Source organism: Scyliorhinus torazame, chromosome 1 (assembly GCF_047496885.1).
Source record: "Scyliorhinus torazame isolate Kashiwa2021f chromosome 1, sScyTor2.1, whole genome shotgun sequence".
NCBI lineage: Eukaryota > Metazoa > Chordata > Chondrichthyes > Carcharhiniformes > Scyliorhinidae > Scyliorhinus > Scyliorhinus torazame.
Genome location: NC_092707.1, coordinates 88,803,404 through 88,823,559, shown reverse-complemented (window position 1 = coordinate 88,823,559; position 20,156 = coordinate 88,803,404). Strand labels below are relative to the sequence as shown.

Below are 20,156 nucleotides of genomic sequence, written 5' to 3'. Positions count from 1 at the left end.
CTGGGCTAGAGAGAGAGAGACTGGGGTAGAGAGAGAGACTGGGATAGAGAGAGAGAGACTGGGATGGATAGAGAGAGAGAGACTGGGATGGATAGAGAGACTGGGATGGATAGAGAGAGAGACTGGGATAGATAGAGAGAGACTGGGATGGATAGAGAGAGAGAGACTGGGATAGATAGAGAGAGAGAGACTGGGATGGATAGAGAGAGAGACTGGGATGGATAGAGAGAGAGAGACTGGGATGGATAGAGAGAGAGACTGGGATGGATAGAGAGAGAGAGACTGGGATGGATAGAGAGAGAGACTGGGATGGATAGAGAGAGAGACTGGGATGGATAGAGAGAGAGACTGGGATGGATAGAGAGAGAGAGACTGGGATAGAGAGAGAGAGAGACTGGGATGGATAGAGAGAGACTGGGATAGAGAGAGAGAGACTGGGATAGAGAGAGAGACTGGGATAGAGAGAGAGAGAGACTGGGATGGATAGAGAGAGAGAGACTGGGATAGAGAGAGAGAGAGACTGGGATGGATAGAGAGAGAGAGACTGGGATAGAGAGAGAGAGAGACTGGGATGGATAGAGAGAGAGAGACTGGGATGGATAGAGAGAGAGACTGGGATGGATAGAGAGAGAGAGACTGGGATGGATAGAGAGAGAGAGACTGGGATGGATAGAGAGAGAGAGACTGGGATGGATAGAGAGAGAGACTGGGATGGATAGAGAGAGAGACTGGGATGGATAGAGAGAGAGAGACTGGGATGGATAGAGAGAGACACTGGGCTGGATAGAGAGAGACACTGGGATGGATAGAGAGAGAGAGACTGGGATGGAGAAAGAAAGACGGATGGATAGAGAGAGAGAGAGAGACTCAGATGGATAGAGAGAGTGACTGGGATAGATAGAGAGAGAGAGAGACTGGGATAGATAGAGAGAGAGAGAGAGAGAGCCTGGGCTGGAGAGAGAGAGACTGGGACAGAGAGAGAGAGACTGGGACAGAGAGAGAGAGAGACTGAGATAGAGAGAGAGAGAGAGACTGGGATGGATAGAGAGAGAGACTGGGACAGAGAGAGAGAGAGACTGAGATAGAGAGAGAGAGAGACTGGGAGGGAGAGAGAGAGACTGGGAGAGAGAGAGAGAGACTGGGCTAGAGAGAGAGACTGGGCTAGAGAGAGAGAGACTGGGGTAGACCGAGAGAGACTGGGATAGAGAGAGAGAGAGAGATACTGAGATAGAGAAAGAGAGAGAGACTGGGATAGAGAGAGAGAGAGACTGGGCTAGAGAGAGAGAGACTGGGGTAGACAGAGAGAGACTGGGATAGAGAGAGAGAGAGAGAGAGACTGAGATAGAGAAAGAGAGAGAGACTGGGATAGAGAGAGAGAGAGACTGGGAGAGAGAGAGAGAGACTGAGATAGAGAGAGAGAGAGACTGGGAGAGAGAGAGAGACTGGGAGAGAGAGAGAGAGAGACTGGGAGAGAGAGAGAGAGACTGGGCTAGAGAGAGAGAGACTGGGCTAGAGAGAGAGAGACTGGGAGAGAGAGAGACTGGGAGAGAGAGAGAGACTGGGCTAGAGAGAGAGAGACTGGGATAGAGAGAGAGAGACTGGGATAGAGAGAGAGAGACTGGGATAGAGAGAGAGAGACTGGGATAGAGAGAGAGAGACTGGGAGAGAGAGAGAGAGACTGGGAGAGAGAGAGAGAGACTGGGAGAGAGAGAGAGAGAGACTGGGAGAGAGAGAGACTGGGAGAGAGAGAGAGAGACTGGGCTAGAGAGAGAGACTGGGCTAGAGAGAGAGAGACTGGGGTAGACAGAGAGACTGGGGTACAGCGAGTGACTGGGATGGATAGAGAGAGAGAGAGACTGGGATGGATAGAGAGAGAGAAAGAGACTGGGATGGATAGAGAGAGAAAGAGACTGGGATGGATAGAGAGAGAGAAAGAGACTGGGATGGATAGAGAGAGAGAAAGAGACTGGGATGGATAGAGAGAGAGAAAGAGACTGGGATGGATAGAGGGAGAGAAAGACTGGGATAGATAGAGAGAGAGAGAGACTGGGATGGATAGAGAGAGAGAAAGAGACTTGGATGGATAGAGAGAGAGAGACTGGGATAGATAGAGAGAGAGAGAGAGACTGGGATGGATAAAGAGAGAGAAAGAGACTGGGATGGATAGAGAGAGAGAAAGAGACTGGGATGGATAGAGGGAGAGAAAGACTGGGATGGATAGAGAGAGAGAAAGAGACTGGGATGGATAGAGGGAGAGAAAGACTGGGATGAATAGAGCGAGAGACTGGGATGGATAGAAGGAGAAACTGGGATAGATAGAGAGAGACTGGGATAGATAGAGAGAGACAGACTGGGATAGATAGAGAGAGAGCACGTTTTGACAATTGAATGCACAATCTTGTCTAAGAACTGTTTTCCATGGCAGAGTCAAGATGATATCTCCCTGTTGTGCTGACTGATAACCACATCTGTAGTGATCAATGCTCTTTATATCAGCTCTTTGTGGTTAGTGATGTCTGCCTGTCACTCGCCATTCTGTCATTGCTGGTGAGAGGGAGCTATGTGTCAAGTTGTGAATTATTTCCCCCCCCCTCCCCTGCCTAACATTGTAATGCCATAGTCGCAGGCTTTCTGTATTGAAAGTTTGGGTTAATACGTTTAAAACATTACTGACAGACTGTTAAAATACATGTCATTTTAAAACATTTTGATTCATGCCAATTCAATGGAATACAATACTATTTTGCAGATTGGCTGCAGTGCGACTCTTCCATCACCTTCATCTATTCAAGTCTGCATCAGTGGAGTTTGTGCTGCCCATGGATTTTCGCAAGTGCCTCCATGTGAAGGCACGTGGTGAGGTGTACCCAGGCTCTGAAATTCAACGTTTCCCTGTCCCCGATGAAAAGGTGGACTGGGCAGTGTCATGGGCAGATTATAAGCCAGTCGACTACACTGCCCCCTCGCTGTTCAGGCGACCACCCTGGGCAGACCCGCCTTACAGGTATGCTGATGAAATGAGTGATATGTGACCTCGCTCCAGCAAATACCCTGTACATTAAGCATTGGTGCTGCCCTTCACTGGATAAAAGCAAAGTACTGCGGATGCTGGAATCTGAAACCAAAGAGAAAATGCTGGAAAATCTCAGCAGGTCGGGCAGCATCTGTCGGGAGAGAAAAGAGCTAACGTTTCGAGTCCAGCTGGCATAATAATTATCTTTATTGTCACAAGCAGGCTTCAATTAACACTGCAATGAAGTTACTGTGAAAAGCCCCTAGTTGCCACACTCCGGCGCCTACTCGGGTACACAGAGGGAGAATTCAGAATGTCCCAATTACCTAACAAGCACATCTTTCGGGACTTGGAGGAAACTGGAGCGCCCGGAGGAAACCCACGCAGACACGGGGAGAACGTGCAGACTCCGCACAGACAGTGACCCAAGCCGGGAATAGAAATCTGGGACGCTGGCGCTGTGAAGCAACAGTGCTAACCACTGTGCTACCATGCCGCCCATATTAGAGGCAGTCAAAGCAGGTTCACTAGATTGATCCCCGCCATAACATCTTGTGAACAGATACAGAAAATAATCAGAAAGGTTTTGCTGAGATTTTCTTCCAAGAAGAGGTTGAGTAGGCTGAGCCTGTACTCATTGGAATTTCGAAGAATGAGAGGTGACCTTATTGCGAAATATAGGATTCTCAGGAGACTAGACAGGGGAGATGCCGAGAGGTTGTTTCCCCTTGTGGAAGAGTCTTGGACCAGAGGGCATAATCTCAGAATAAGGAGTCACCCATTTAAAACAGATGAAGAGGAATTTCCTCTCTCAGAGGGCAGTGAATATCGAGTTCCTACGGTGCAGAAGGAAACCATTCGGCCCCTCAAGTCTGTAGCAACCCTCTGAAAAAGCACCCTCCCCAGGCCCATTTCTCTGCCCTATCCCCGTAACCCCACCTAACCCGCACATCTTTGGATTGTGGGAGGAAACCCATGAAGACACTGAGAGAATGTGCAAACTATACACAAGACTGTCACCCAAGGCTGGAATTGAATCCGGGTCCCTGGCGCTGTAATGCAGCAGTGCTAACCACTGTGCCACCCCACCGCCCTCACAATATTTGGAATTCTTTACCACCGACGGCTGTAGGAGATGTGTCGTTAAGTATGTTCAAGGTTGGAATAGACAGATTTTTAATCAGTAAGGGAATCCAGGGATATGGGGATAACGCAGGAAAGTGGAGTTGAGGATTATCATATCAGAAAAGCCATAATCTCATTAAATGGTGTAGCGGACTTGATGGGGTAAAAGGCTTACTTCTGCTCTGACGTTTTATGGTATAACGGCTTATCTTCCCACCGCCAGCCACACTGTTACCTCAAGAAATCCTCAACGGTTTATCCTTGGTTCATTCATTTTTCTCATCAACATGCTGTTCCTTGGTGACTGTATCTGGAGACTTGGGCTCAATTTAACTTGTATTCTATTGACACCTAGTTGTACCCAACATAGGAATAGGATAGACCATTTAGTCCCTTGATCCTGTTCCATCATTCAATGAGACCATTACAGATCTGCAACTACTTGCATACTTTGCCCCATATTCCTTAATACCTTTGGATAACAAAAATCTATCCATCTCTGATTTTGAATTTACAATTGACTTTGCATCAGTTGCTGTTTGTGGAAGAGAGTTCCAAACTGCTTTTACTCTGTGTGTGTGTGTGTGTGTGTGTGTGTGTGTGTGGTGTGTGTGTACAGATATGTTTCCTAATTTCACTCCCAAACAGCCGCCTCGACCTGGGCTCCCCTTCCAGCAGAAATAGTTTCTGTCTTTCTGTCCTATCTATTCCTCTTGATAGCTTGAAAATTTCAATCGAATCGCCCCTTTCATTTGTAAACCTGAGGGAATACAACCCTAGTTGGTGTAATCTCTCTTTGCATCATTTATCCCTCTGCTCGGGTGGTATTTTGGTGAGTACATGCTGTACTGCCCAGAACCACTCACTTTCCTCCAGGTGCAGTCTAGAGAGAGCTTTATACAGCTGAACCATTTCTTTTACCTCCTTGTATTCTAGATCGCTGGATAGAAACGTGCCAAACACCTTTCTGATTATTTTCTGTATCTGTTCACAAGATCTTAATGACCCGCGCACATGGACTCCCAGGCCTCTTTGAAGCTCCACTGTTTCTAGCTTTTCACCATTTAGGAATTTTCCAGTTTGGTAAAGTCCAAAATGGATGGCCTCATATTTATCCACGTTAAAATTAATTGGCCACAATTTTGGTTACCCGCATGATCTATTGATATCTCTGGATAACTTTCTGCTTCCATTAACTCTGCTTACAATGACATCTACCTTTGTGTCATTGGCAAATTTGGATGTGTGCCTATCACGTTGTCAAAGTCATTAATAAATACATTGAATATCTGAGGGCCCAACACACAACCCAAAACCCATTTAGTTCACTAATGACCTTTAGGGAAGGAAATCTGCCTCCTTACCTGTGACTCCAGCCCCACAGCAATGTAGTTGTCTCTTAACTGCCGCCTCAAGGGCAATTAGGGATGGTCAATAAATGTTGGCCTGGCCAGCGACGCCCATGTCCCATGAACGGATAATTTAAAAAAGTTCAGATTGTTGACCTTTCATCAGAACTGGAAAAAGTAAAAAATGTATTTGAAGTGCGGTCACTGTTATAATGTCTCAACGCGGCAGGCAATTTGCACACAATACAGAACCCAGAAACAGCAATGTGATAATCACTAGATAATCTGCTCTTGAGTGATATTGGTTGAAGGATAAACATGGGCCAGGATACTGTCAAGAAGCATCCTGCTTTTCGTTGAAGTTGTGCCATAGGATATTTTGTATCCACCTGAGAGGGCAGATGGGTCCCATTAGTGTCACAATGGAAAATGATGTGGTCAAGCCTCTGAACTGACTCCTGAGTCTGGGATGCTCCCTGAGCACTTGGCACTTTTACAAACCACTCAACGAGTTCAAAAATGGGCTAGTTCGCTTGAAAAGGGAGAAAAGCAAAACAGGGATGCTAAATAAATATCAACAAAACAAACACTTCCTTAATAAATGGCAATTTAAAAAAAGTAACAAAGACAGAAAATGCTGGATTAAATGTGGGTCTGGCAGCACCTGGGGAGAGAGTTCAAGCCCATATGACCTGGGGGGGGGGGGGTCCACATGACCCTTGGGGGAGGTCATATGGAATTGAAACGTTAACTTTCTCTTTCTACACGTTGCCAAACCCACAGTTTATTCTGCATTTTCTGTTTTTATTTCAGATTTCCAGCATCTAGTATTTTGCTTTTACAAAAGTAAGAATTGCATTTATATGGGTGGCGCCCTGCTGCCTCACGGTGCCAAGGACCCGGGTTCGATCCTGGCCCCGGGTTACTGTCCTTGTGGAGCTTGCACATTCTCCCCATGTCTGCGTGGGTTTCACCCCCACAACCCAAAGGTGTGCAGGTTAGGTGAATTGCCTTTTCATTGGAAAAAAAAGAATTGGGAACTGCAAATTTAAAAAAATAAATCAAATTTTTTTTTTAAAATGGCTCAGAGCCATTTTTGAAATGTAATCATTTCTGAAGTGAGCTTCACTATTTATCAAACAAGGGTCACTTTAAGATTCTCTCTTCAACAGAATTAAGAATCGATCCATTCTTTCCAAAGATTCATTTGGACCAATAACATACATGATACTAATGGTTGAATGCTCTGCGAGTTCTGTGGTAGTTGCTATGGTATTACTACACAATGCACATACTTAGATACATTTATTGGTGCACTTTGTACCATGTGGTGAATGTGACATATGAAGCAGGCTGACTTTTGATAGGCTCAGCACACATGTTTTAATGTTAAAAATAAAGTAAACAGGAACATAATGCTGGGTTGGTGTAGAAGCCAGGGCTCTGGCTCATGTCACCCTCTGAGGATAGGGCGGTTACTGAAGATGGATGGAGTCGGGAGCCGTCATTGGCTTACAATTGTAATGTCGGAAACATGGCAGCTAATTTATACTCCCCGCAAACTCCCGCAATTAGCAATGCGACAATGACTCAGTAAATTTTTAAAATGTTAATTGAGGGATAAATACTGGCCAGGACACAAAGGTTAATTCACCTGCTGTTCCTTGAAATAGTACCATGGAATCTCTTGTGTCCATCCGAAAAGGGCAAGTGGATCCTCTGTTTAACATTTCATCTGAAAGTCGGCACCTCTGACATTGCAGCTCCCCTTCGGTACTGCACTGGGGTGTGAGCTTTGATGTGTGTGCTCAGTCACTGGAGTGGGACTTGAACCTGGAACCTTGTCTTTCAGAAGTGGGAGTGCAGCTTATGGCATTGTGGCTTTCATAACTCACTTGAGTCTGTAATTTATAGAGTGTGTGCCATTGAACCCATGACATGCCTCCTCCCTCTTCCTATCCGATCCCAGACCAGACCCCAATTGTGGCTACGATACTGGCCAGAAACACCAATATTTTAATTTTGTAAGACTGTGAGGAAAGGATACTTTGCTACAGGAGAGATTAGACACAGAAATAGGGATATGATATATTAAAACAAACTATTATTAACACAGTATTATAATCTTTAATATCACATTAGAAAATAACTTGGAGTTACCCCTTAAACAGTACTACTCAATACAGTGAATACAGTACCCTTAATTGCTATCTTTATTCCCACTTAAACAACAAGAAAATAAACCATCTGAGCTCTTTATCCACTGTAATGACCAACAGCACATAGGAATACCTGCTTTACAGATACATTCTTTAAGAACGAAAAATCTCTTGACAGTGCTTTAAAGATAAGACCTGACTCCTGTCAGACCCATGCAGAAACTCTGGCTGTATGTCTTCAGAAATTGTTTCTCAGCTTGTCAGAAACTGTTTTTCAGCTTGTTTTAGCTCCTCCTTGTTCTCAGAAAAGTCTGCAATGCTTTAAATACTGTTAACTGAACTACAGAGAGTCATCTGCCTGACTTGTCACAGCTTCATCCAGAATTGCACTGACCTTTTTAAATATATTTTTTAATTTTTCCAATTAAGGGGCAATGTAATGTTGCCAATCCATCTACCCTGCACATTTTTGGGTTGTGGGGGTGAGACTCATGCAGCTAGAGGGAGAATGTGCAAATTCCATTCGGACAGCAACCCGGGGCCGGGATTGAACCCGGGGCCTGAGCGCTGTGACTCAGCAGTGCTAACCATTACACCACTGTGCCGCCCCTGAGAACTGCACTAACCTGGTACTCCTACAAAATGCTTGATACCTTAGCTCCACCCAGCAACGACATCACCTTATCAAGCTGAAATCTAATTAACTCCATCAGGAATCCCCTTAATCAAAACAGCACTCCATTAGCCCACGCTTTTTACAATGCTTTAATTGCACCCTTGGCCCCAATCCTTCAAACCAAGATGCTTTTAAAACATGACTGCAGCTGTCAAACACATCTCCGACACCGGCTTTTAACTCTTCCTGCACCAAATACTTACAATACAATATCTGAAATTCCTACATTCATCGCATTCCTCATGTCACAGCACAGTAACAGGACTGATCTTTTTGTTTTCACTTACAGTGATGAAGGAGAGCTGGACACACCATTGAAGTTCAATCATTTGGATGGTGGCGTGGATAGAATGTCCCATATTGTTTCATATAATGTGGTCAATGGATTCCCAAGGTGAGGCCTCCTCTCTATGTCCATGCAATGCCTCTGCCAACTTGAACCCCTGTTCCTCTCATAATATGGTGCTGTTTTCTGCCGTTGAAACTTATATAAAATAGACCTGAGAGGGTGATAAGCTGAATAATTGCTATAAAACTGTGTATGCATTCCTTTCACATGGTCCCTCGAAATTGTTCATTGCAGAGCGTCTGAGAGCCCCTGCCACTGACTTTCGTCTCCAGTGACGTTGAGAAGTGCTGTTTCTATTCACTGGAGTACCACATGAGGGATGTATAAATGTGTTTCCTGATCACCTCAATATGGCAAACCTTAAGATATTTCTATTTTGAACAGAATAAAGCAGTAGAATTTATTTTTCTGGGGAATCCGGTGGTGCACTAAGTTAGACATGGACTTTGTATTCATTCTGGTTTAAATGCATCCCAATGGGGTGCAAAGTCTCTACCGTCTAGCTGGCTGTGAGGGACTTGGTGAAATCGGTTTGTATGGTGTGAATCCAGTGGCTGTGGGCTTACAGCACTCCTAACTGGAGAACCTGAGCCAACATAGTCAGACTGAATCTCTCCACTGTCAATGTCATTTCAGTGCCGATCTTGAATGCTGGCAATGGAAACATATAACACCTCGGGCACGATTCTCCGCTCCCGTGCCGGTTGGGAGAATCGCCTGGCGCGCAATTTTTCCCCGCGACTCCAGTCCGACGCCCTCCCGCGATGCACCCAAGCGGCGAGAACGGCCCCGTCGAGTTCTGCGCGGCACAGGCCGGAGAATCGCCCGGGACACCCAAAATGGCGATTCTCCGCTACACCCGCTATTCTCCGGCCCAGATGGGCCGAGCGGCCTGCCCAAAACGACGGCTTCCCGCCGGCGCCATCCACACCTGGTCGCTGCCGGCGGGAATAGCACGGGAACAGTGGGGAGGGGGCGGCCTGTGGGGAGGCGAGGGGGGTTCTTTCACCGGGGTAGAACTCAAAAGGGGTCTGGCCCTCGATCGGTGCCCACCGATCGGCGCGCCGGCCTCTCTGAAGGAGGACCTCCTTTTCCTCCACTGCCCCGCAAGATCTATCCGACATCTTCTTGCGGGGCGGCCGCGGGGAGGACGGCAACTGCGCATGCGCGCATTGGCGCCGGTCAACCCGCGCATGCGCGGATGACGTCATTTACGTGGCGCCGCTTTTACGCGGTGCCAAGGCCTGGCGCGCGTAAATGACGTGGCGCCGCTCCTAGCCCCCCAGGGGTGGGAGAATCGGGGTCTGGGAACGGCCTCCGACGCCGGAGTAAAGCACTCCGGGTTTTCACTCCGGCGTCAGCACGTAGTCTCCAGATGGGAAAATTGTGCCCCTCTTGCCTCGGGAACAATTTAACAAGCGGCCCCTTTTCATTGAACTTCTTCTCATTGGAATGAAAAAGAACGGGAGAGAGAATATTTGGGGCACATTTTTGAAATTATGAAAGGCTGAATGGGTTGTGGTGTGGGTTTTACATTGGCCGATGGGATGAAAATCTCCACTGCAGGGTCACATAGCAATGGAACAACTTCTAACTTGGAAATAACCATCTCAGATCACAGACTGCTTGGTGTGCTAAATAGAAAGAGGTGCTGAAGTCAGTACTCTTCTGAAGTTGAGAATTGAGGTATTCTGTCAGGGCTTCATTCTGTCTCCCGGCTGTGCTATCCCTGAATTTGGAATCCTAATATCTCGAGTAATAACATGACTCAGCTAGGTGTGCACAAAATTTGCAGTTTTTCTTTTTAAAAGTAAATCACGGTGGGGAATGTAAACATTGCAATTCTGTCACAATGAAATGCTTGAGTTGTAAGCAGGAGCAGCTGTTACCGATTGGGGAAAGGTTAGGGCATTATTCTTAAGTGTCTATAGGTACCGTGTTTTTTCTTTATTGCTTCATGGGATAATGGTGTCGCTGGCAAGCACAGCATTTTTTTTACCCATCCCTAATTGCCCTTGAACTGAGTGGCTTGCTAGGCCGTTTCAGAGGGCAGTTAAAAGTCAGCCACAATACTGTGGATCTGAAGTCACATGTAGGCCAGACCAGGTAAGGATGGCAGACTTCCTTCCCTAAAGGACATGAGATGGGTTTTTACAACAATCGACAATGGTTTCATGGCCATCATGAGACTTCATTTCAGATTATTATTGATGTGGTGGGATCCAATCCAGGGACCCGAGAGCATTACCCTGGGCCTCTGGATTATTCATTCAGTGACAATACAACTGCCTCCCTTAAACAACAAATTGGAGGGGGTAGATGGATGGAAAAGAAAGTCTGTATCTATGTTCTTTTTAAAACAATTTAGATTACCCAATCATTTTTTGTCTAATTAAGGGGCAATTTAGCGTGGCCAATCCGCATACACGGCACATCTTTGAGTTCTGGGGGTGAAACCCACGCAGACATGGGGAGAATGTGCTGTATCTACGTTCTTGAGGTTTTGTGAGGAGCATTGGCTCAGATTTGTCCTCTTCTCAGTAAATGAGCAGTGAGTTATAACAATTGAAATTCCCAAGGACAGGTTATGACGGGGTTTTGAAATCAGAAGAACGCAAAGATTCAGAAAAGACTCTCACAAATTGTGATGACTTTCTGCACAAACTATTCATCGCATCCTTGTACAACCCTCCATGCAATGCCCAAAATATTGACCCCACACTATTGTGTGTTAGGTTGTGAGTTTGCTCCTATAATTGCAACAAGATTGGATTAAGTTTCTATGCGTTGTTGTGGCGAGGCACCAAGCAGCGACCAGGAGTTTCCCTTTTAGCAGGAGATATGAAGGGAGAGCAATCATGTACTTTAGCATTTTAGAAAGTGTTCTGTGAGCAGGTGCCAATGTACCTCCTATGTACAATGTAGGATGATCCATGGAAGAAATCCATAGAATCATTACAGCGCAACCCTACAGCCATTCGAGTCTGCACTGACCCTCCGAAAGAGCATTCAACTGTGGCCCACTCCCCTGCCCTATCCCTGAAACCCCCGCCCATTGATCATGGCTAGTCCACCTAACCTGCACATCTTTGGACTGAGAGAGGAAACCGGAGCACCCGGAGGAAACCCATGCAGACACAGGGAGAAAGTGCAAACTCCACACAGACGGTCACCCAAGGAACTGAGGCAGCCGTGCTAACCACTGTGCCGCTGGATGGAAAGCAAAATCCAGTTGCCAAAGAAGACAAAAGAGGGAACAGTGTGACGGGATTAACTAAATCCCCATTTAGTGCTCAGTTTTTCTTTGTCCTTTGCAAGTTATAACATCAGTTTCACTCATTAAGATGTTTTAGCCTTAGTCTAATGAGGTATCCCCACAGTGTCCTGAACCAAAGTCAGGTGAATGTTCATTAATTCTTCCAATTGAGTCAGTTCCAGGATAACTACTTGGATTGGATTGGATTGGATTTGTTTATCGTCACGTGTACCGAGGTACAGTGAAAAGTATTTTTCTGCGAGCAGCTCAACAGATCATTAAGTACATGGGAAGGGAAGAAAAGAAAATACATAATAGGGCAACACAAGATGCGCAATGTAACTATGTAAGCACCGGCATCGGATGAAGCATAGAGGGTGTAGTGTTAATGAGGTTAGAGGGTCTATAAGATGGTCATTTAGGAGTCTGGTAACAGCGGGGAAGAAGCTGTTTTTGAGTCTGTTCGTGTGTGTTCTCAGACTTCTGTATCTCCTGCCCGATGGAAGAGTGAGTATGCCGGGTGGGAGGGGTCTTTCATTATGCTGCCCGCTTTCCCCAGGCAGTGGGAGGAGTAGATGGAGTCAATGGATGGGAGGCAGGTTCGTGTGATGGACTGGGCGGTGTTCACGACTCTCTGAAGTTTCTTGCGGTCCTGGGCCGAGCAATTGCCATACCAGGCTGTGATGCAGCCTGATAGGATGCTTTCTATGGTTCATCTGTAAAGGTTGGTAAGGGTTAATGTGGACATGCCGAATTTCCTTAGTTTCCTGAGAAGTATAGGTGCTGTTGTGCTTTCTTGGTGGTAGCATCAACGTGGGTGGACCAGGACAGATTTTTGGAGATGTGCACTCCTAGGATTTTGAAACTGCTAACCATCTCCACCTCAGCCCCGTTGATGCTGACAGGGGTGTGTACAGTACTTTGCTTCCTGAAGTCAATGACCAGCTCTTTAGTTTTGCTGGCATTGAGGGAGAGATTGTTGTCGCTGCACCACTCCACTAGGTTCTCCATCTCCTTCCTGTATTCTGACTCGTCGTTATTCGAGATCCAGCCCACTATGGTCGTATCATAGAACATAGAACATACAGTGCAAAAGGAGGCCATTCGGCCCATCGTGTCTGCACCGACCCACTTAAGCCCTCACTTCCCCCCTATCCCTGTAACCCAATAACCCCATCTAACCTTTTGGTCACTAAGAGCAATTTTTTTAATCATGGCCAATCCACCTAACCTGCACGTCTTTGGACTGTGGGAGGAAACCGGAGCACCCGGAGGAAACCCACGCAGACACAGAGAGAACGTGCAGACTCCGCACAGACAGTGACCCAGCGGGGAATCGAACCTGGGACCCTGGCGCTGTGAAGCCACAGTGCTATCCACTTATGCTACCGTGCTGTATCGTCAGCAAACTTGTAGATGGAGTTGGAACCAAATTTTGCCACGCAGTTGTGTGTGTGCAGGGAGTAGAGTAGGGGGCTAAGTACACAGCCTTGCGGGGCCCCGGTATTGAGGACTATTGTGGAGGAGGTGTTGTTCATTCTTACTGATTGTCGTCTGTTGGTCAGAAAATCGAGGATTCAGTTGCAAAATGGGGAGCCAAGTCCTAGGTTTTGGAGCTTTGATATGAGCTTGGCTGGGATTATGGTGTTGAAGGCGGAGCCCGTAGCCCGTTATGTTGTTTAGTCCTTGCCACAACCGCCGAGAGTCTGTCTGTGACTCTAGCTTGGTTTGATATTCTCTCTTGGCATCTCGGATGGCTTTGCGGAGGTCGTACCTGGATTTCTTGTATAAGTCAGGGTCGTCACGCTGTCTGAGTGTTCTGGCTGATGCACAAAATAATTGGCTCTGCTGTCTTTTATTCAGAAATCCTTGTGGAAGGACTGGAGTGAGGGGCCGAGGACTCCTGGGAAGATGGGGCCCTAATCATGCAGCAGACCCGATTGTGACGAGGTATGTACTCTTTGTTTATTTGGTAATCTCAAGACATTGAATTTGGAGGATGAGTTTGTATGGCAAGACCTTGCAGTGTAATGATGTCCAACAGCTGCCACTTTGCTTTGAGGCAGTCTCACGGAAGGGGTGTAGGCTGTTCAGCCATTTGGTTCAATCATGGCTGATTTGCATCCTAACTCCCATTTACCCTCCCTGATTCCATATCCAATACCCTTACCAAGCAAAACTTTATCAATCTCTGTTTGCAAATTCTCAACCGACTCACCAGCCTTGACAAATTTTGGGGAGGGACGTCCCAGATTTGCACCACCCTTTATGAGCAGGTACTTTCTGATATCAGCCCTGAATGGCCCAGCTTTAATGTTAAGATTGTTTTTGAAGCCTCTGCCAGAGGAAATAGTTCCTCTCCATCTATCCAGTCAAACTCTCTTTGCCATCTGATTTTCCCTGTAATGGCTCAAATGTTACCTTCCTTTAAACCTACCTTAACTCAATCTGAATGCTTAACCCTGACACCAGATCACAAGAGGTACATTATTGCTCTTGAGGGGACACCGATAAGGAAAAAGGATGACTCTGGATTTTGGAATTTTAAGTTATGAGGGAAAATTAAAGAATTTGCCTTTGTTTTCTTTGGAAAGGAACTTCAGGGTAACACAGTAGAAACCTTTGAGATTATGAAAGAAGTTAACCCAATCAGTCGTCTGTGACAATAGGTTAAAATACCAGAGACAAATTAAAAGTGAGGATTTTAGGAGTCAGAAGGGGAGGTTTTCACTGAATGTTGTGCAATCATACACAACTATTGAAGTAGACTCCATAAATTAGTTCAATATCTGGGGAAATACATTGAAAAAGTTACTGGAAGAACCAGGGAACTGAACATACCTGTGGTACTGTATATGTGTTAAGGTTTTGATGCTTAAAAACCATACATTTGTTTCACAGAATCTTTACAGAGGAAAGAGTATGTTACGTTTTGACCAGATGTCAGAGACTGAATGGGAGAGAAGGGAAAAATGAGATAATTTTAAATACTTGGGGTGTAGCAAAGTGTAACTGTGGCTCCTCCACAATTTGGATATTTAAGGCATGACTCGGAAGGCTCAGTGAGAAGGCTCAGTGAGAATGGGGGTGGTGGCGTGTTTGTTGTTGGTGATGCTACCCGTTTAAGATTAAGCACACTTCCTGTCTAACTCTTTCCACATGTAGTTTTCAGATATCCCCACCCCTTCACTGCCATTAGCAAACTATTTTAGCTAGCAGGGTGGCTCCAACACTTTCATAACACCAAAATTCCATAACACCAACCAACCCCCTGCCCAAGTCCAATTTTATTAGTTCTAGGAGAGAGAAATAAAAGGGAAGAAGTATGAACAATAAACAACACCCATCCTCCAACCTGCACAATTACATTTCACAGAAAAAGCTACAAAACCACCCAATAAACACCCCATCAAATACCAGAAATCTCCCACCCACCTCCATACAAACAACACCCAACCAATACAAAACACTTTGTCTCAACCCCAGTCCACTTCTTTGCACATACGCTTCAGCCTCCTCTGGAGTCTCAAAGTAATGGTCTTTGTTTTCATAAGTCACTCGGAGGCGAATGGGGTAAACCACATCAAATCTTATTGTGATACAACGCAGTCTTGGCCTTGTTAAATGCTGCACACCACTTGGCCAGCTCCGCTCCAACATCTTGATAAATTCTCACCGCATGGCCCTCCCACCTGCAATTGCAATGATCCTTTGGCCACCGTAAAACTCTTTCTTTGTCTGGGAAACTGTGTATGCGCACAATGATCGCACGCAGTGGCTCATCTGCACGGGACTTCTGCCTCAGCGACCTGTTGGCTCAATCCAAGTCAGGAGGGATCTCCATTTCCCCCTCCTCCACCATCTTCCAAAACAACTGCGACCTGAACTTTGTCAGGCTCGGTTCCTCCGGCAACCCGACCACCTGCAAACTCTGTCTCCTACACCAATTTTCCCTTGATATTTTGTTGTTGGCTGCCACCTGTGCCATCTCCATTTTTAGGGAGGTGATCGGATCATTCTGCCCAGACAGAGCAACCCCCCCACCTCTTTCAGTACCATGCCCTGCACCTTCACCACCTTAGCCAGGACTGCTCGAATCGAGGATATCGCTGCCTCAATCGCTTTCTCATGGTCCTCCGTGACCTCCCAATGTAATGTCTGAAGCTGCCCCGTTAAGATGCCTGTACGTATCTCTTTTGTAAAAATTTAGAGTACCCAAATTTTTTTTCCAATTAAGGGGCAATTTAGCATGATCTACTCTGCAGCCTGTACGTATCTCAGCAGTTAGTGGAGTGGACCCTGATACCGTAGAAGTCGCCACCATTTGCTTTCCAGATAAGGCTTGCGAAGCTTCCAAGTTAGATGATAATTCCTTCTTTTCCTGCTGCCTGGTCCTGTATCTATTGGGTATCCCCTTGATGTGGGATACTTAACCCATCGACACGAATAAACTTCAGCCCAAATTTCCTACAGAAATTGGGCGAAAAGGGCTTAAATAAAGTTATTTTGTGGGAGCTACCTCATGTGTGACTGCTCCCCTACATGTTGCCACTGGAAGTCAGTATTTGAGTTTTCATTCTCCAATTGCAGCCAATGGAAAACAGCCTTGAGCAAAAACCTGGACTGTAAAATGCATTGCCCTACCTGTAGCACTAACAAGACCTCCATTAACTTCTGATGCATCTAATGAAATTTCCTGCCCACTGATCTGCATCTCAGGAACCTTTCTCTCACTCTCTTGTAGGTGGAAGAGGGAGGCTGGGAAAACAATGACTCACAGTCATTCTGGGAAGCCTGTCTTGCAGTTTGTAGCAATACGTAGAAGAGACAACGAGGAGTGGGCAATTCCTGGGGTAAGTAAGGGTGCAAGAAATACTGACCCTGTGTCTAATCAGATTCCAGCCTATCCGGAGGCTTCAAAACAACCTTTTGGACTCTTGTCAGATGCCGATCATTTTTGATGCTCTTTTCCCCTCCAGATTTCTCTCCTCCCTCCCTCTGCAGTGAGCAGTAGATTTTTGTGTGATACGGTTCCTGACGCACCAGTGTTCCTGCCCAGGAGTGCTGTTCTTTACGTGCACAGTGAGCATTGACTGGTGTTTGACATCGAAACGGGCCACGCAGCCCTGAGTTTCCTCTGGAGGAGAATTTACATGATGGTATCAGGAGCTGGAACACTCACTGAATCCCTCTATCTCTCCTTTGCTCTTAAAACTCCACGGAACACTCAGCACAATGTGGGGAAACACGTGCCACTGCCCCATACAAGTCCCATGTTGATCAATTACATTTTTGAATCAGCGTGTTTCTCTCATCTCCAATTGGCCTTCAGTTCCATCACAATGTACATTAATCTGGGATTGCCACTCAGTTCCAGGGATTCTGGTTTCGAAGAGTCTGTCTGGGATAACAGTTCATGCTGCTTGAATTGGTTGCTGGGTCAATGTCTAAAAGGTTCAGGACTGAAAGTTAGAACGATGGGTACAGACCAGGTGATCATTTCAAAAGACGTATCTCTTTGTTTTTTTCCTCCCAGGGAATGATTGACCCGGGTGAGAAAGTGTCAGTCACTCTCAGGAGAGAGTTTGGAGAAGAAGCATTGAACTCCCTGCAGTTACCAGAAGCTGAGAGACAAGAAATGAAATTATTAATCAACACCCTGTTCCAAGCTGGAGAGATGGTCAGTATAATAATCTTTATTAGTGTCACAAGTAGGCTTACATTAACACTGTAATGAAGTTACTATGAAAAGCCCCTGGTCGCCACATTTTGGCGCCTGTTCGGGTACACTGAGGGAGAACTCAGAATATCCAATTCACCTAACAAGCATGTCTTTCGGGTCTTGTGGGAGGAAACCGGAGCACCCGGAGGAAACCCACGCTGACACGGGGAGAACGTGCAGACTCTACACAGACAGTGACACAAGCCGGGAATCAAACCTGGGACCCTGGCGCTGTGAAGCAACAGTCTTAACCACTGTGCAACCGTGCCACCTATTATACATTAGGACATAAATACTGTTATAGTATTTATGTCCTAATTATACATAATGGAGGATAGAAACATGGAGACTGTCTCTCCACATGGTATGTCTATAGTGCTGACATTTAATGTAGAATTTTTTGTGAGCAGTTTTCTCTTTGGGGTTAGGAATTTCATTAGGGCATTTCTTTGTCCAACATTTTGGTTTTATATTTGATGTCGGGGCAGAGTATTTTTTATTTATTCATGGGATGTCGGTCAGCATTTATTGCCCATCTCTAATTGCCCTTTAGTAGGTGGTGGTAAGCTGCCTTCGTAAACCACTGCAATCCATGTGTTGTAGGTACACCCACTGTGCTGTTAGGGAGGGAGTTCCAGGATTTTGACCCGGCGACAGTGAAGGAATGGCGATATATTTCCAAGTCAGGGTGGTGTCTGGCTTGAACGGAAACTTGCAGGCGGTAGTGTGCCCAGCTGTCTGCTGCCCTTATCCTTCCAGATGGTAGAGATCTCGGGTTTGAAAGGTGCTGTTGAAGGAATGTGCAGAGGAAGTTTTATGCTGCAATGAGCACATGCTAAATCTAGGAAAGTGTTGACGTTTGCGCGGGTACTGATCCGTTGTTGCCTGTCAGAACTCCATATCTTTCCCAGGTGATGGCTCTTGATGGTACAAGCCTAGAACATGAATGTCAGCGGGTTCTCTGAGACCAATTGGAGAGATCCACCTACTTGCCAACAGTGAACCTGGCATAGCCTGGAGATTAAACCGGGGATCATCTAATCCAAACAGGCAGCATGGTGCTCCGCAGTGTCTACGAACACTAGCTGATTAAAGAAGCTGTACCGTTATATCTCACAGATGAGGGAGAAGGGAATAGATGGTTGCAATGCTAGGTTTATGGGAGGAGACTCATGTTGAGCAGAAACACCAGCATGGGCTGGTTGGGCAGAGTGGCCTGTTTCTATATATCCTATATAAATATCAGGCATTACACAGAGTGCATGTGTGTGAGAAAGGGAGGGAATGGGAGATGTTTATGAAAGACTAGTCAGTTTTCCTGCACTAAACAGTGAAGATGCATTACGAGTAAAGATAACCAATGCAATGGCTGTACGGGGAGAGATTTGATTTATGTGTATTAGAGAACAGGCAGTTCCTAGTGCAGCTGGCTCGATGGTGTACAGTAAAACATAGCCTCACTTCAGCGGATCCTCAAACTGTTTCTCCCCAGAGAGGTGAATATAAACAGTTTGGAATATTTTGCACTCTGGCTCTCTTTAACAATCCCAGAATCAGAATAGCAGAGAAAGGGGCTACTCAGAAATTGACCAGAGAGCAGTGGGAAAGGTAAAGGTAATCCGGGGGGGGGTAGGAAGAATGTTTACTTAGATAGGGTGGGTCCCTGAGAACCTCGGTCCTGCCCTAACTCAGCTTCTCAAACATAACTGTGGGTAGCAAGCCTGACTGTTTAATGAAAATGTTTAATGAGTAGCACATCCTGTTGTTCCTTAATCAATGGTTTGTACTACATGTGTGAAAATTTTATTAATTATCACAGTACATAATGGATAAAATATATTCGTAGAACAAAGATTTGGTTTACACGAGCCTTTGTGCTTTGATGTATAATTACATGAGTAATTGGTGTCGGTGGTGTAGAGGGTGCCATCTCTGCTACTCCACTACTGGGCCGATATCTGGGGTTTGAGTATCTGTGTGTGTCTCTCTCCAGCTGGCACTGAAACTTCAGAGGCCAGGGGATGTCGCACTGGGACACTTCCACTGAAGAGAGCACTGAATCAAGCCTGCCGTTTATTCCTAACCGGCAGCCTGAGGCTTATATCACACAGATCTCCAGACCCCTACCAATACCCAGGTGATTCTCTCTCTTGCCGGTGGTGCAACACCCACCCGGTTCCTACTTCGCTAGAGTAGCTTTCCCAAGAGAGAGAATAGGACACTGCTGTTTATTTCCTAACCAGCAGTCTGTCCTGAGTGAATCGCTCAAGATGACCCTCGATTCTTGAACCCGGAATTAAGGTGAGGAATATTTTAACAATGACTTGGTCAGAGATCGCTGGTGAAAGATTGAAGAATTTAAACGACTCCAATTATCATCAAATCAAGGTTTATTGCAAAACCCAGGTCAAAATCATCAACAGAAGAAAATATAATAAAATCTTATGCTCTAACACAAACTAAGTCTATTCAAAAGTACTATAACGGACACAACGAAAATTCTTATG

General features: G+C 45.9%; 1 protein-coding gene across 4 annotated transcripts in view; it reads left to right on the top strand.

Annotated features, from left to right (window-relative positions):
- LOC140409450 (ADP-ribose pyrophosphatase, mitochondrial-like) overlaps positions 1-20,156 on the top strand; it is an 82,645-nt gene that overhangs the window by 46,005 nt on the left and 16,484 nt on the right. The window contains exons 2-7 of one of the 4 annotated variants that reach the window (XM_072497898.1): positions 2,750-3,004; positions 8,612-8,716; positions 13,791-13,877; positions 16,672-16,780; positions 17,464-17,607; positions 18,561-19,258. In XM_072497898.1, the coding sequence (XP_072353999.1) occupies positions 2,750-3,004; positions 8,612-8,716; positions 13,791-13,877; positions 16,672-16,780; positions 17,464-17,607; positions 18,561-18,614 (754 nt within the window). In that variant the 3' untranslated portion in view covers positions 18,615-19,258. Of the gene's footprint in view, positions 1-1,746; positions 2,548-2,749; positions 3,005-8,611; positions 8,717-13,790; positions 13,878-16,671; positions 16,781-17,463; positions 17,608-18,560; positions 19,259-20,156 lie in introns of those variants that run through there. The other 3 variants (XM_072497891.1, XM_072497896.1, XM_072497883.1) reach the window with 3 other exon arrangements.